We start from the raw sequence: 17,735 nt of genomic DNA on the forward strand, positions 1-17,735 counted from the left end.
GGCCGCAAACCAGGCCTCTGGAAGCGGGAACAGGTCCGGGAACCCGGAGGTAAGGGTCTGGCTGCGGTGCTCGCGGCCAGAACCGCAACACTAGATTCTGATAAGTATATTTTCTTTCATCATATTTTAAATATAAGGAGAGTGTATTTTGTGAACAAAAGATTAAAATTTTTCCAGATTTCTACAGGGAGACTCAGTTAAAAAGAAAACAGTTTCTCCAATTGAAACCCCGAGGTTTGGCCATTGGAGCTTCATTTTATCTTAATTTCCTCTGTTAAGTATGTGATTTGTTTTCAGGGCAATACGTTTATTAAGTTTATTTTCTTAGATCCTGCATGCTTAGAAGTATTTCTAGTCAAGAAGATGTAATAAATATATTGAGCTTGAGACTATGGCAAGGTAGTTCTAGAACAGTGTTGCAAACCTTGCTTATTTCCCAAGGGGTAGATTTTCAAAGGGGTAAAAGAAAGGAACACGAGTGGAAAAGAAACCCTGCCCCAAGCTCCCCCTGCACGTCCCGGGGCTTTGCCGGCACGTGCAAAGCCCCGGGACGCCCGTAAATCCCAGGTCTTTCATGGGGGGGCGTGTCGGGGGCATGTTGGGGGCGTGTCGCGGCCAGCGCGTCCTCGGGGGCATTCTGGGGCGGGGCTGCGGGCATGGTTCCGGCCCGGGGGCATGGCCACGGCCTCCGGACCAGCCCCCGGACCGGAACATGGTGCGCTGGCAGCCGGCATGGCAGGAACTTTTGGAATAAAGGTAGAGGGGGGAATTAGTTAGGGCCGGGGGGTGGGTTAGGGAGGGGAAGGTGGGGGGAGGTGGAAGGAAAGTTCCCTCCAAGGCCGCTCTGATTTCGGAGCGGCCTCAGAGGGAACAGAGGCAGGCTGCACGGCTTGGCGCATGCAGGCTGCCGATTTTGCGCAGCCTTGTGCGCGCCAACTCCGGATTTGAAAAGATGTGCGCGGCTACGCGCGTATCTATTAAAATCCGGCGGGTGGTGGGGAGGGGAAATGAGTGTGAGGGAGCCAGTCATGTGCTTGGAGGGGGTGGGAAGGGGAATGAGTGTGAGGGGGGCTAGTCATGTGCTTGGAGGGGTTGGGGAGGGGAATGAGTGTGAGGGAGCCAGTCATGTGCTTGGAGGGGGTGGGGAGGGGAATGAGTGTGAGGGAGCCAGTCATGTGCTTGGAGGGGGTGGGGAGGGGAATGAGTGTGAGGGGGCCAGTCATGTGCTTGGAGGGGGTGGGGAGGGGGAATGAGTGTGAGGGAGCCAGTCATATGCTTGGAGGGGGTGGGGAGGGGAATGAGTGTGAGGGGGCTAGTCATGTGCTTGGAGGGGGTGGGGAGGGGAATGAGTGTGAGGGAGCCAGTCATGTGCTTGGAGGGGGTGGGGAGGGGAATGAGTGTGAGGGAGCCAGTCATGTGCTTGGAGGGGGTGGGGAGGGGAATGAGTGTGAGGGGGCTAGTCATGTGCTTGGAGGGGGTGGGGAGGGGAATGAGTGTGAGGGGGCTAGTCATGTGCTTGGAGGGAGTGAGGAGGGGTAATGAGTGTGAGGGGGCCAGTCATGTGCTTGGAGGGAGTGAGGAGGGGGAATGAGTTTGAGGGGGCCAGACATGTACTTGGGGTGGGGAGGGGAGGAGGAATGAGTGTGAGGGACCAGTCATGTGCTTGGAGGGGGTGGGTAGGGGCATGAGTATAAGGGGGCCAGTCATGTGCTTGGAGAGGGTGGGCAGGGGCAATGAGTGTGAGGGAGCCAGTCATGTGCTTGGAGGGGGAGGGGAGGGGTAATGAGTGTGAGGGGGCCAGTCATGTGCTTGGAGGGGGTGGGGAGGGGGAATGAGTGTGAGGGAGCCAGTCATGTGCTTGGAGGGAGTGAGGAGGGGGAATGAGTGTGAGGGAGCAAGTAATGTGCTTGGAGGGGGTGGGGAGGGGGAATGAGTGTGAGGGGCCAGTCATGTGATTGGAGGGGGTGGGGAGGGGGAATGAGTGTGAGGGAGCCAGTCATGTGCTTGGAGGGAGTGAGGAGGGGGAATGAGTGTGAGTGGGCCAGTCATGTGCTTGAGGGGGTGGGGAGGGGGAATGAGTGTGAGGGAGCCAGTCATATGCTTGGAGGGGGTGGGGAGGGGAATGAGTGTGAGGGGGCTAGTCATGTGCTTGGAGGGGGTGGGGAGGGGGAATGAGTGTGAGGGAGCCAGTCATGTGCTTGGAGGGGGTGGGGAGGGGAATGAGTGTGAGGGAGCCAGTCATGTGCTTGGAGGGGGTGGGGAGGGGAATGAGTGTGAGGGGGCTAGTCATGTGCTTGGAGGGGGGGGGGGAGGGGAATGAGTGTGAGGGGGCTAGTCATGTGCTTGGAGGGAGTGAGGAGGGGTAATGAGTGTGAGGGGGCCAGTCATGTGCTTGGAGGGAGTGAGGAGGGGGAATGAGTTTGAGGGGGCCAGACATGTACTTGGGGTGGGGTGGGGAGGGGAGGAGGAATGAGTGTGAGGGACCAGTCATGTGCTTGGAGGGGGTGGGGAGGGGCATGAGTGTAAGGGGGCCAGTCATGTGCTTGGAGAGGGTGGGCAGGGGCAATGAGTGTGAGGGAGCCAGTCATGTGCTTGGAGGGGGAGGGGAGGGGTAATGAGTGTGAGGGGGCCAGTCATGTGCTTGGAGGGGGTGGGGAGGGGGAATGAGTGTGAGGGAGCAAGTAATGTGCTTGGAGGGGGTGGGGAGGGGGAATGAGTGTGAGGGGCCAGTCATGTGATTGGAGGGGGTGGGGAGGGGGAATGAGTGTGAGGGAGCCAGTCATGTGCTTGGAGGGAGTGAGGAGGGGGAATGAGTGTGAGGGAGCCAGTCATGTGCTTGAGGGGGTGGGGAGGGGGAATGAGTGTGAGGGAGCCAGTCATGTGCTTGAGGGGGTGGGGAGGGGGAATGAGTGTGAGTGGGCCAGTCATGTGCTTGAGGGGGTGAGGAGGGGAATGAGTGTGAGTGAGCCAGTCATGTGCTTGGAGGGGGTGGGGAGGGGGAATGAGTGTAAGGGGCCAGACATGTGCTTGAGGGGGTGAGGAGGGGAATGAGTGTGAGGGGGCCAGTCATCTGCTTGGAGGGAGTGAGGAGGGGGAATGAGTGTGAGGGGCCAGACATGTGCTTGAGGGGGTGAGGAGGGGAATGAGTGTGAGTGAGCCAGTCATGTGCTTGGAGGGGGTGGGGAGGGGGAATGAGTGTAAGGGGCCAGAAATGTGCTTGAGGGGGTGCGGAGGGGGAATGAGTGTGAGGGGGCCAGTCATGTGCTTGGAGGGGGTGCAGAGGGGGAATGAGTGTGAGGGGGCCAGTCATGTGCTTGGAGGGGGTGGGGAGGGGAATGAGTGTGTGGGGGCCAGACATGTGCTTGAGGGGGGATGAATGTGTGGGGGCTATTGCTTTTATTTTTCACTTTGAAGGAGCTACAGAGTTCAGTGGCTGAGACTGGAGTGGTGGTGCACCAGTGAACCATACAACTGGCCTGCATGGGAGGATGGCTAGATAGAAGTCATTACTGAATAATGAATTGTGAGTTTAAAAGTTTACTTTTAGCACATACTGTCTGGAGCAATCTGTGTAATGTCATGTAATCCACAAAAATCTGATGGACATTAGAGGGTTAAATACTGTTGCAAGCCACTGTATTTCCTCCATTACACTCACAAAAGTATTTTTAAGTGTTTTCTGTATATAAATACCTTCCAATAAAAGTATTTTTAATCTCATATGTTTTGGGCTTGCTTTATTTTTTGGCAAACAGTGCTTGCTCTTCTTTCATGATTACATGGCTTGTATAATGTTTTTTTATTTCTATTTGGTATAAATTGTCCTCCAAATTATGTGGGTTTCCTCATGGATATATATTTCTTTAAAAGACATTTGATACATTTGTAATATGATTTTCCTGTCTTGTATCAATGATGATGATGATGATATAAAACTCAATAAATATAAAAAAAAGAAAGGTCAAAAGAAGAGCAAGCACCTCCTCACGTGGCTAAATGGTGCTATGAAAGAAGCTATCAAAGTCAAAATGGCATCTTAGTAAAACTGGAAAGCAAGAACCAATGAGGAAAATGGGAAGACACGCAAGCATTGCCAAATTAGCTGTACAACATTGATAAAGAAGACCAAGAAAGAATTTGAAGAGAGACTTGCTAAAAGGGCAAAAGCTAATAAAATCTTTTCCCCAAGTATGTTAAAAATTAGTAACCTGTGAGGGAGTCAGGTGGACCCATAGACAACCTGGGTGTGGGGGAAGTGAAAGTGGTGCTCAGGGAAGGAAGGCCATAGCAGAAAAACTAAATTAATTCTTTCTTGGGGGAAAATAAGTATTGCCTGAACCATTCTTTGTAGGTGATGATTTAGAGGAACTGATTCAAATCGGTGTGAATCTGGAAAAGGTTGTAGAGCAAACTGATAAACTAAATATTGCTAAATCACTGGGACCTTGATAGTTATTCACCCTAAAGGAACTCAAACATGAAATTGCAGCCCTGCAACTGGTAATCTGTCACCAATCATTCAAATCTTCCTCTGTTCCTGAAGACTGGAGGGTAGCAAATGTAATAGTTTCCAAAATGGGCTGGATAAATTGGTGGGAGCTATTGATAAGAACAAAATTATTGGTCATATAGAAAAACATGGCTTAATGGGAAAGATCCTGCATGGACTTAGCAAAGGGGGATTGTTTCTTACTAACCTATCAGAATTTTTTGAAGATGTGAATAAATTAAACATATGAATAAAGATGAACCAATCAACAGAGTATTTGCATTTTCAGAATGTGTTTGATAAAGTCCCTGATGAGAAACTCCTCAAAATAACTAAAAAGTCATGGGATAGGAAGCAATGTCTTTCTGTGGATTGGTAACTAATTAAAAGACAGAAAACAGAGGACCGAACGGTCAGTTTTCTCAATGCAGAAAGTAAATCATGGAATGTCCTAGGGTTTTGTACTGTGACCAGTACTTTTAACTTATTCAATAACAATTTGGAAAAGGGAGCAATGAGTGAAGTGATGAAATTTACAGATAACATGGAAATATTCTTGACCTTGCAAGACTAGGGAACTGGGCAAGTAAATGGCAGATGGAATTTACTGCAGTCACGTACAAAGCAATGCACTTAGGGAGAAATAATGCAAAAGTGTAAGTACTCAGTCCTTAGTTCCGTACTAGGAGTAATCATCCAGGAAAAGGGTCCTTGATGCCACTGTGAGCAATGCGTTGACATCTTCAGGTCCGCGTACAGTCAAAAAAGCAAACAGAATGTTAGGAATTATATGGAAAGGAATTGAGAATAAAACCATGACAATCATAATGCCTCCGTACAGACATATGATGCAACTGCAGTCTGAATATTGCGTGCTCTTCTGGTTGAATGATAGAGTGGAACTAGAAAAGGTACAGAGAAGGAAAACAAGAATGATAAAGAGGTTGAAATTGTTGTCTTATGAAGAAAGGCTAAACAGGCTAGGGCTCTTTGGTGTGGAGAAGGGGGATATGATAGTGGTATATAAAATCATGAGTGGGGTGCAACAGGTAAACACTTATTTAACCTTTCAAATAATAGTAGGACCAGAGGACACGCCATAAAACTAGCAGATAGCAGATGTAAAACAAATGAAAGAAATATATATATTTTTTTCAATGCACAATTAAGCAGTGGACTTTGTTGTAGGAGGATGAGGACAAGACAACTAGCATAGCTGAGTTTAGAAAGGGGTTGGCAAGTTCTTGGAGGATAAGTGGATAAACAATGGACATGGGGAAGCCCACTGCCTATTCCTGGGAGTGAGCGATAAGGAATTGGATCTATTCTTTGGAGTTTGCTGGGTACTTTCTGGTGACCTGGGTTGGTCACTGTTGGAGTCAGGGTGCCGGGTTCCATGGACTTTTTGGCCTGACCCAGCATGGCACATCTTACGATCTTATGTTCCTTCATTAAAAATGCACTGCTTAATTATTATTATAAGGCCTTCCCCTGCAATTCCCTGGACCTCCAGAGGACATCCATGTCCTAAACGAGAACACAAATTACCCTCCATGGCATGTGATTTGATTAGTTTATATGGTGAGTGATGCCCTTAGTGATAACATAGCCAATAGGGGTTAATGTTTTAATGTATCTCACTATGATGGATATTCCAATACGGCGAATAATCAAATAAGGGTATTTGGGGGACTCTGGCTTTGCACAGACATACAAAACAATTGGTTATACACTTACTGCATGCTGCTCGCCTGACAATTGAGTTTTACTGGAAAACGACCCCTTTACTGGTGTTCTGGGAGAGTTGTGTTGCAGGTATTGCTGTTATGGAAAGTATTATATTTTCATTGAGGGGAGATGAGACTAAGTAGAATAAGGTTTGGGATCCCTACTGGAAATGGGACAAAGCAGCTGGGGGTGGAGGAGCTTAGTGACTGGGGTACCTGTTACTGACTCCTTTATATTGGGATAACTTGTTCAAGGGTACCTCCCAGTTGCCAAACAAAACACTATGTTTGTATCTTATTTTCTGATTTTCTTTTTGTGTGCCAGTGTTAAATAAAGAGTTTGAAAAAAAAAATAGATAGATAAATGAATAAATAAATGTCCAGGGAGTATGAGATCATCTGTGACTCTCTCTTGCTAGCCTGTCTGCCCCAGACAATCAGAACTTCAGGGGAATTGCTTAAAACAATTTTTTAAAAAAATGACTTAACAGTGCCACTTTTAAGTAATACAATGCATATTTACTTGCTATGTGCATTTTAGAAATGATGCCCAGGAAATAAAGAGTAGAGTGTGATAGGTTTTTTTTTTGTTCACTTTTTAAAAAAGAAATGTAACAGAGTCTTGTTTCCTCTTGAACAGATCACCTTCAAATTTGATGTGGCTCACAATTAATGTTGTAATTCCAATGTCATGGGTACGTTTGCCAGAAGAACTCAACCCCCACCCATGCTTCATCCTGTGCTAGCTCGTTTTAGGAGCTCCACCCAGCTTGCTCAGCTTTTGATGGAAATACTTTTCTGGGCTGGGAGGAGTAGGGGTGGGGGAGAGAGACGCACTGACTGCAGGTAATAGAAATAGCTGGAGATTAAAACAGAAAATTCCCAGCTCCCTTATTCAGTTGGTTGGAAACGAGCTCTAGCCTAACACTGGAAGACCATCCCACTGACGTGCTATAGCATGCTTTTCTTTTCCACTCGTGTTCCTTTCGTTTACCTGCGTGGTTCTTCGTGGTTTCATCCATTCAGAATGTAACGTGGCAAGGCACATCTGTAGTATCTAATGGGTGGCACATACTGTTCATGATGGTCACCTCAAAAATATTTGCTTAACTCTCAGTATAAAATATCATTTGATAATTCGACCATAGTGAACCGATGCTTTTAAGTATCACTGATGGAAGGTTAATAGGCTTTAAATTGCTTTGTATAACTTTTGGTAGAAATTTTAAAAAGCATTTATGCAAGTAAAAAGGATGTTTGAAAATAACTCTGGGAGGCACGTGGAAGCAATTTTGCAAGTAGTTTTATGTGTACTTGACAGTGGCGTTCCCGGGGGGAAGGGACACCTGCAGATTTTCAAAGCAGATTTACGTGCGTTAGTCTGCTTTGAAAATTCAGGATGAAGTCCACGAGTACTTTCTACGTGCGGACTTTGGCCCTGTGCGGGCTGTTATAAAAATTGCCCTCCCTGTGCACTAGAAGTGCACACCAGAGACAACTAACTTCATCCCTCAACACGTGTGGGATACAGTCTGGAAGAAGGACGGAAAATTCAAGAGGTGTGATCGGGAACTTTCCTGGTGTGCAAAAACGAAAGGCCTCCTGAAACCTAATGTCCCTTTCATTTCTTTATACAATCGCCTTTGGTTAATTTCAGTGTGAAAGAGCTGCTGTAACATTTGGCAGAGCACATAGGGGAAAATCAGATTGCGAGCAGCTGCTGTGTCAATGCAGATAACACATTAGAGGCCAATATATAAACATTAAGTAGCAACCTGGATTTTTTTTTTTCTACAAGCATACTTTTCTAACCCTTGTTAATAAGTCAGCCTGCACCTCGCGCTTATTTTATGCAAGCTTCTCAAATTCTTCCTTCTGATTAAAACTTCCAGAGGGGCAGCCATGTTAGTCTCTAACAGCAGAAAATGACAAAGCTGCTGGTGGCACCTTATAGACATAACTGTGATAAGTGTGTGTGTGTGACTTCTGCAAACCGAAGTTGATTTATTTATAGCAAATAGACTTGAATTAATTTTCTCATGGATCTTGAACTCATTTTGAAGGCAATTTTCAAGGTCATTTCCACAAGTAAAACATCATTTTACCAGTGAAAATGGGCTCTTTGAATATTGCCCACCCTATAGTCAGGCAGAACAGCGTTTCCTCACCTTATCCTGGAGGCGCGCCTAACCAGTCACATTTTCAGGATTTCCATAATGAATATGCATGAGAGAGATTTGCAAGCATTGGGTATGCAAATCCATCTTCAGGAGAGAGTTTGGAGGCACTTTACTTGTACCCACGCAGTAGTTGTTCCCAGAGCAGGATTAAGATTTTCAAAACATAGGAAAATGTGGGAGGGAGGTTCTGGAAGCCAAATTTAGGCTCTTAGGTAGAAAGCTTAAATCCAGAACCTCCAGGGTAGTGGTAATAATGGGAGACTTCAATTACCCCAATATTGACTGGGTAAATGTATCATCGGGATACGCTAGAGAGATAAAGTTCCTAGATGGAATAAATGATAGCATTATGGAGCAATTGGTTCAGGAACAGACAACAGAGGGAGCAATTTTAGATCTAATTCTCAGTGGAGCACAGAACTTGGTGAGAGAGGTAACGTTGGTGGGGCCACTTGGCAATAGTGATCATAATATGATCAAATTTGAATTAATGACTGGAAGGGGGACAGTAAGCAAATCCACGGCTCTCATGCTAAACTTTCAAAAGGGAAACTTTGATAAAATGAGAAAAATTGTTAGAAAAAAACTGAAAGGAGCAGCTACAAAAGTAAAAAGTGTGCAAGAGGCGTGGTCATTGTTAAAAAATATCATCCTAGAAGCACAGTCCAGATGTATTCCATACATTAAGAAAGTTGGAAAGAAGGCAAAACGATTACCGGCATGGTTAAAATGGGAGGTGAAATAAGCTATTTTATCCAAAACTCTTCATTCAAAAATTGGAAGAAGGATCCAACAGAAGAAAATAGTGCATAAACATTGGCAAGTTAAATGTAAGACATTGATAAGACAGGCTAAGAGAGAATTTGAAAAGAAGTTGGCCGTAGAGGCAAAAACTCACAGTAAAAAGTTTTTTAAATATATCCGAAGCAGAAAGCCTGTGAGGGAGTCAGTTGGACCGTTAAATGATCAAGGAGTTAAAGGGGCACTTAGAGAAGATAAGGCCATCGTGGAAAGATTAAATGATTTCTTTGCTTCGGTGTTTACTGAAGAGGATGTTGGGGAGGTACCAGTACTGGAGAAGGTTTTCATGGGTAATGATTCAGATGGACTGAACCAAATCAAGGTGAACCTAGAAGATGTGGTAGGCCTGATTGACAAACTGAAGAGTAGTAAATCACGTGGACCGGATGGTACCCCAGAGTTCTGAAGGAACTCAAAAATGAAATTTCAAACCTATTAGTAAAAAATTGTAACCTATCATTAAAATCATCCATTGTATCTGAAGACTGGAGGATAGCTAATGTAACCCCAATATTTAAAAAGGGCTCCAGGGGCGATCCAGGAAACTACAGACCAGTTAGCCTGACTTCAGTGCCAGGAAAAATAGTGGAAAGTGTTCTAAACATCAAAATCACAGAACATATAGAAAGACATGGTTTAATGGAACAAAGTCAGCATGGCTTTACCCAAGGCAAGTCTTGCCTCACAAATCTGCTTCACTTTTTTGAAGGAGTTAATAAACATGTGGATAAAGGTGAACTGGTAGATGTAGTATACTTGGATTTTCAGAAGGCATTTGACAAAGTTCTTCATGAGAGGCTTCTAGGAAAAGTAAAAAGTCATGGGATAGGTGGCGATGTCCTTTCGTGGATTATAATGGCTAAAAGACAGGAAACAGAGAGTAGGATTAAATGAACAATTTTCTCAGTGGAAGGGAGTGGGCAGTGGAGTGCCTCAGGGATCTGTATTGAGACCCTTACTTTTCAGTACATTTATAAATGATCTGGAAAGAAATACGACGAGTGAGATAATCAAATTTGCAGATGATACAAAATTGTTCAGAGTAGTTAAATCACAAGCAGATTGTGATAAATTGCAGGAAGACCTTGTGAGGCTGGAAAATTGGGCATCAAAATGGCAGATGAAATTTAATGTGGATAAGTGCAAGGTGATACATATAGGGAAACATAACCCATGCTATAATTACACAATGTTAGGTTCCATATTAGGTGCTACAACCCAAGAAAGAGATCTAGGCATCATTGTGGATAAATATTGATATCGTCGGTTCAGTGTGCTGCGGCAGTCAAAAAAGCAAACAGAATGTTGGGAATTATTAGAAAGGGAATGGTGAATAAAATGGAAAATGTCATAATGTCTCTGTATCGCTCCATGGTGAGACCGCACCTTGAATACTGTGTATAATTCTTGTCGCCGAATCTCAAAAAAGATATAATTGCGATGGAGAAGGTACAGAGAAGGGCTACCAAAATGATAAGGGGAATGGAACAGCTCCCCTATGAGGAAAGACTAAAGAGGTTAGGACTTTTCAGCTTGGAGAAGAGACGGCTGAGGGGGGATATGATAGAGGTGTTTAAAATCATGAGAGGTCTAGAATGGGTAGATGTGAATCGGTTATTTACTCTTTCAGATAATAGAAAGACTAGGGGGCACTCCATGAATTTAGCGTGTGGCACATTTAAAACTAATCGGAGAAAGTTCTTTTTCACTCAACGCACAATTAAACTCTGGAATTTGTTGCCAGAGGATGTGGTTAGTGCAGTTAGTATAGCTGTGTTTAAAAAAGGATTGGATAAGTTCTTGGAGGAGAAGTCCATTACCTGCTATTAACTGATTTGACTTAGAAAATAGCCACTACTATTACTAGCAACTGTAACATGGAATAGACTTAGTTTTTGGGTGCTTGCCAGGTTCTTATGGCCTGGATTGGCCACTGTTGGAAACAGGATGCTGGGCTTAATGGACCCTTGGTCTGACCCAGTATGGCATGTTCTTATGTTCTTAAAACTATACATGTACCGTAGTATTGGCAGGAAAAAAGCAGATGCCCACAGAAAATGCAGGTGCAAATCTTTCCAGATACTTTTTCCATGAGCTATTTTCAAAGCTGAAGTACCTGCCTACTTTTACTTTGAAAAACTGTGAAGACCACAGGTAAAAAAATATCCATAGATTTTGCAAATCTGCACCATTTATAAAAATTGCCCCCTGTATATCTTTATTTTAGACCCATATCAGAAGCTTATGGCCATGCCCGCGCCGCACGCATTTTCAAAAGGGCAGGGCCATGCGTGTAAGTGTCGGGCCTTGAAAAAGGGATGGTCCAGGAGGCAAGGTCTGGATGGGGAGGTGCGGGGCTGGGCAGGACGGAGGCTGGCTGGGACAGCGGCCAGTAAGTAAGAAAACCAAAAAATTGTAAGTTTTAACGAAGGGTTTAGGGGGTGGAGAGGAGAGGGGAAGAGGGAGGTTAGGTAGGGGGGTAGGGAACGGGGAAGGCCCCATTGCGTCACCGTGCATAAATTACTAAAATCCCCCTTGCGCACGCTGCCCGTTTACGTGCGCACAGATTGTTTAATCTGACTCATGCGCACGGCACAAGGGTTTTTATAACACGCGCATGCCGGTGCGCACATGTTATAAAATCTGTGTGTCCATGTGCGTGCATCAGGAAGCAGGTGCACATGGACGCATGAACGCACCTTATAAAATCTACCGTGTAGTATCGGTTAACCTAGGGTTAAATAAGATACTTTGAAGATACAAAGTAGTTATTTTATAGCTATACTGCTAGTAAGCACTTCCTGCTTCAAATCTTCAAAGTTTAAAAAGATAAGACAATGTTTGATCTATGAAACACAAAGACTGTTTTTTGTTTGTTTTTTTTTAACAAAAATATCTATTAATAATTGGCCAGATGAAAAATGCTTTTTTTGCTTCCCCATTTCTGGCAATCTCTGTACTGTTATTGCACACCACTCTGCTCCACGCTGTTCTGCAGCTGTCACACTGTACCAAGAAGTTGGCATATAGTGAGTGTATACAAAGAAGAAGAACCTCTGCACACACCGAAATATACTTACATACATGCACACCCTTCCATCTATATGCACACAGTCACATACCCACCCAGCCATTCACATACACCCTATATCCACATGCATACTTCTACTCATACACACTTACACCTCCACACACACATATATGAATATCAACCCCCTCCATACACACACACATCCATCCATACACACACCCATACCCACCCATCCGTACATACATCTACACCCATTCACTCATATACCACCTTTATCCACATTCGCACATCTATACATGCACAACTCACAACCCCATCGCCAGACACTCATATCCCACACACTCATGCACACTCGCATATACACCCACATCCATATATACCCTCCATAAACATATACTCCCCATAACCCTCCACATGTACACCTGCACCCCTCCGTCTCACAAACACACACACACACACACACATGCTGTAAATGTTTCAACAGTAGGTGCATGTCCAGCGCTGAATCCAATCCAGACAGAAGCCTTTAAAAAGGAAACTACCCGAGTCCACGGAAAAAAAAAATACAGAGATTATATCACAAATGCAGCAGGGACTGTCACATCAGCCTAAGGCATTTTTTTTCCTGTACTGTGGGCACAAAATTGAATGTCTGCCAGACGAGATCAATATGACACAATCGCTTTTATTGGGTAACTGCCCAGACCTTTCCTGCTACAGTAAATCTAATTGGTTGCTTCCTCCTACCATGCGCAGCTTGGTGTGGGAAATGCCCTTTTTCATCTACAATGGCTGACTGCACTATGCCGCACTGTTGCTGTCTAGAGGTTTCCTGTTTTAAACTAATACAGTTGCTCCTGAAAGCAGTAGAAAAAAGGAAGGTTGCGTTGCTTTAGCTGATCTTATTTCTCTTTTCCCTGCAGGTTGCTGAAAAGTGCCTTTTCTGAAGCCACCGCTGCTTGGATTTCTGCCTAGGGCTGCCTCTCTCTTTTTTTTTTTTTTTTCTTTTTTAATTTGGCATTCATACCCCAACGGCACCTTGTCTATATTATTTCTTTTACACTCAGCTTGCTCTGCCAGTTTCCCCCCAAGTATGTAACAAAGTTTTTTTTTCTTTTTTTTTTTTTTTTTTACGAAATACTGCATCCATTGCTCATTTTAACACTCTTGAAACCTAATTTTTACTACGTAAGAAATAAAAGGAGAGAAAAAAGTATTTTTTTTTTTTTTTAAATTTTCTGGCAGAACAAGACCATTCCATAAATTGTAGCACTGACAGTGTGGCTGCATATGCTTTTTTTTTTTTTTTTTGCAAGAATAATTGAAACCATTTACCCGAGAGCACAGAATCCTTCTGAAAGTCTGCCAGCATATTTCAAGTAACTTCAGCAGTGGCACAAAATACAACACTTATATTTCAACTTCTACAATTGCACTTTTCGGAGCAGGCCTCTAAATCTGATTTTCAGTTATTCTGATAGTATTTCTATTTTATGATTGGCTTTGTGTTTAGTTCTTGTTTTAAACAGACACAGTTTGACTTTGATGAAAACCTTAAGTGCTGAGAAATAGAAATTTTACCAAAGCAACAAGTTACTTATTTCATCACATTTAACTTGAAGTCACTTTTTTACCCCTTTTTAAAAAAAAAAAAAGCAGTCATATTGTCCTTAAAAGAAAAACAAGGGTGTGATTGCTTGCATTATAATTTTTTTCTTTAATATGGCTGTAAATGTTTCCCTGGTTCGTGATACAAAATGGCTGACGTTGGAAGTGTGTAGAGAATTTCAGAGAGGTACTTGTTCACGTCCTGATGTGGAATGCAAGTTTGCCCATCCATCACGAAGTTGCCATGTGGAAAATGGTCGAGTTATTGCCTGCTTTGACTCTCTGAAGGTAAGATTAAATCTCATTTTTGCATTGGGTTTTCCTTTATTAATTGTTATTTTCTGTCCATGCATTTAGTCAACTGAATAGCAGAACAAGTCAAATATATTAATGGTTAATTTTGTTTGGGTCAGGAAAGATGATGTGTAGGATTTAGCTTTTGAGCAAAAGTCGCCATTCTGGAATAGCATTGATCAACTAGATTCATGTATTGGGAAAGGCCGGAAATCCCCTGACCAGCTATTAGTCATGGTGAGTGATGGCTCTGAGGATCGGGTGGTAGTGGGTGTGGAGGACCATAAGTTCTGCTCTACTCAATTCATTTTTTAAGCACTTTTACATTTTAATTCATATTTTAAACATACATATTTCTCTTAGTGTTAAAAATCTCTGGTATGGATTAAGGCCTTGGAATGATGATGAAGTCAGTTTCTGTGTAACAACTAAAACGAAATGTGTAAGAGAAGTGGCAGTCCAAAGCTCAGAATATATTATATCAGCATGGATAGCCACCAAATGCATTCTGAGTTAAAGTTATACCGGTATTGGCACAGGCGTCCAAAGACATTGCAGTAATTGCATTTGGCCTGGAGATGCTGTGTTTATGAAGGAGGTCTTTGAATTTAGAGACACACATGCCCTTATGGCTTGCCTTTTTGCACTTAAAATATCAGGGAATAGAGGTGGCCATGCACAATGCACAAACCAAACTGACGATGAAAAGTTAAAATGTTATTCTTTGCAACACACTGCTTAGGCATATCCGTGTACAAAGCAAACAAAGGCATGTTTTCCCCCTCATTTTACATTTGCAATTCTAGTAGGCCTTTCTTTAAAAGAAAATAAATTACCAAACTCTTCCTAGAAATAGAAAGGGCACATTGCTTAGATCACATTCTCATGGCCTGTGCTTTTGTTTGAAAGCCCTGTTTTTTTGCTGGGTTTTTTTTTTGTTTTTTTTACCTTCCATAATTAAGACCATTTACAGCAAATCTGTTGTAACAGGTAAAGATGACTTTGTGTGTTATTTAAAGTTCATGTTGATTGGTCCAGAACCATCTTGAGTTAATGCTGAGAGATACTGTCCCTCATACTTGGTAATGGTTTATGGGTTACCACATATTTAATGTACTTATTTAGTAGGGTGCACAGGAGATATTTTGCCACTTAGCGTTGATACTTTTCGGCGACATGCTGTGAGGCTCAGTTCCATTTCAAACTGCTAGATGAGTCAAAATAAAATGCTTTCCCATGGAATAACCTGCTTAAATCATCGCATTCGTGCAATGTGGGCCTGTGCATATACGGTAGGTTCTGGGAATAGCTAGTAGAGCTGTTTATGGTTGATATATCTCTTATGATGCTTTACCTGTTTGATAAAAACTATACTAGCATGAATTTAGCAAACTGCTAGTCTTTCTGATTAGCAGAAACAAAAAAAAAATAAAACCTGAATTTTTCCACCTGTGGAGCTTTTTAGCCCCTGCCAGTGAAAGCATACATATTTGAAACTCAGACATTCATCTGTTCACTTCCTTTTGTCACGTTAACGTCTTTCCTAACAGTGACTACAGTAAATTGTATCTGTGTGTGAGAGATGCAAAGTAACACCTCAGTGTGGGGCAGAGGTGACTGTGAAGCAAAAGAATTCTCTGTTTAGTTACCTGCAAAGTGCCAGACTGTGATACACTGAGAAACACATTTAATTCAGTAACAAGTATACTCCTAAAGCTTCGCCATAGCAAAAAAAAAAAAAAAAATCTGCCTTATGGAAAATAATTCAACGAATATCCTGTTGTTTATCACACGTTTGCATGTGCATACGGTCCTCTGGCAGCTTTCCCTTTCATTCTGTATCCCCAGGGGTTATGGCAGATTTCTTTCTGCTCTGCACTCTAATGTAGCTCCGGCCTTCTCTGCCGCAGATCTTGGGCAGTGAGGAATGTGCTTTCTCCAAGTGCATTAGCCCAGCCTGGGTGCAAATACCCGCTGTCTGCTTGTGGCCCAGATGGTCTGATGGCACTTCCAGGAACGGAGACCAGGAGCCGGGCAAACAGTTCCTTTAGAAGAACAAGAGAGGTGTGTGTTTGTGGCGGGGGGGGGGGGACGGGACCCCATTTCCATGAAAGATCTTTTCTGAGCGCAGCGTGTCCTGCTCAGCTTTCCATTCACTGGAAATGTTTAGCTAAATATTCACAGACGAGATTTAGTCAGACATGCACAGCAAATGAGAAAATTGCTCACTTCTGATACCTGCTCCAGAAAAACGGTCTTTGCATGCGAGAAAAAGCAGAGTGCAACATAAGTAACAATTTTCCTTGTCTTATCTATTACATTTCTTCTTTGCCTGCTATTTGTCTGACTGCCGTACAGTGGGACCGATACGATACGGTGCGGTCAGCCAAGCGCACTGTTTAACCCGTGGTTGGACGAGCATCCACAGCCCCTTATTCTATGAGGGGATTAGTGCGTCCAAAACGTGAGTCCAACTCCCCCCGCGAAACTAACAGCGCTCATCACATGCAAATGCGTGTCGATGAGGCTATTAGCTATTCGCCCCAGATCAAAAAAAAAAAAAATGTATGCCCAGCCTGCATGTTTTTACACTCAGAAATTAACCCTTGCTCTGTGCAGGGTTAATTTCTGAGTTAACCCCTGCCCAGAGCAAGGGTTAGTTTCTGAGCAGTCCCAAAAAGGGTTAATTTCTAAGCAGTCCCAAAAAGTGTACAGAAAAGCAGAGAATACTGTTTTTCTGTACTTCCTCCAACTTAATATCATGGCGATATTAAGTCAGAGGAACCAAAAGGTTTAAATTTTTAAGTGTGCCGGTGGTCATGTTAGGAAAAGGGACGCTCAATTAATGAGCATTCATTACCTTAACCCGTGGCTCTGTACAGGTTAGGAGAATGGATGCTCGTAAAATTGAGCGTCCGTTTTTTCCTAACCCGTTGGCAGCCACCTCTCTTGGGCGGCTGCTGCCAAGGAGGCACTAGGGTCATACATTTGTGCCCGGTGCCTCTTGGTAGCGTGACCCCTCATTTACATATTCATCGCGGGCCCAGGAGAGGTGGCTGGGCGACGTTAGGGAAGCGAGCGCTCGACACTGAATGCCCATTTTCCGCACAGACTCACTGCATCGGCCCCATAGTTTGTTTGGAATGTCTCTCCTTCCTCCCGGCTTTTTTTTCTTTCAGTTATATTGCCATCAAGATAACAGCTATAAGGGTCTTCAGTGTGTGGGGGATGGGGGAGCAGTGGGGTCACCTTATGGAAATGTAGGCCTGTAGGAAATGTACTGCCGGGAACAATGCTATTTCTAGGTTAAGTAAAGTAAGGAACCGGAATATCTTTCCAAACTCTGGGTGTGTTGCTTTCTCTGAAATCATTTCCGTTCGGAAGCATGGATCCTGGTGATCTCCTTGATAAATTATTATGTGAAAACAAAGAGCGTATGGAAAACTTGCAGCCTGACTGGATGCAGATTCATGCCGTTCCTTGGGAGAAATTGGGCCCTGCCTCGCCTTGGTCTCTAACGAGGGTCGTTACTTTCAACGAGATTTAAGGGGTTTTGGATCAGCGATCCAGCAGCAGGAAGAAGACCCCAAATACCCCAATTTAGT

General features: G+C 43.9%; 1 protein-coding gene across 9 annotated transcripts in view; it reads left to right on the forward strand.

Moving 5' to 3' along the window:
* MBNL3 (muscleblind like splicing regulator 3) overlaps positions 1-17,735 on the forward strand; it is a 272,637-nt gene that overhangs the window by 86,670 nt on the left and 168,232 nt on the right. For all 9 annotated transcript variants that reach the window (XR_003857482.1, XM_029606676.1, XM_029606678.1 and 6 more), the window contains exon 2: positions 13,152-14,124. Coding sequence is in view for 8 of the 9 variants with exons in the window: in XM_029606676.1 (XP_029462536.1) it covers positions 13,951-14,124 (174 nt within the window). In the remaining variant the exon portion in view is untranslated. The remainder of the gene's footprint in view (positions 1-13,151; positions 14,125-17,735) is intronic.

This window comes from Rhinatrema bivittatum, chromosome 6, assembly GCF_901001135.1.
Source record: "Rhinatrema bivittatum chromosome 6, aRhiBiv1.1, whole genome shotgun sequence".
Taxonomy (NCBI): domain Eukaryota; kingdom Metazoa; phylum Chordata; class Amphibia; order Gymnophiona; family Rhinatrematidae; genus Rhinatrema; species Rhinatrema bivittatum.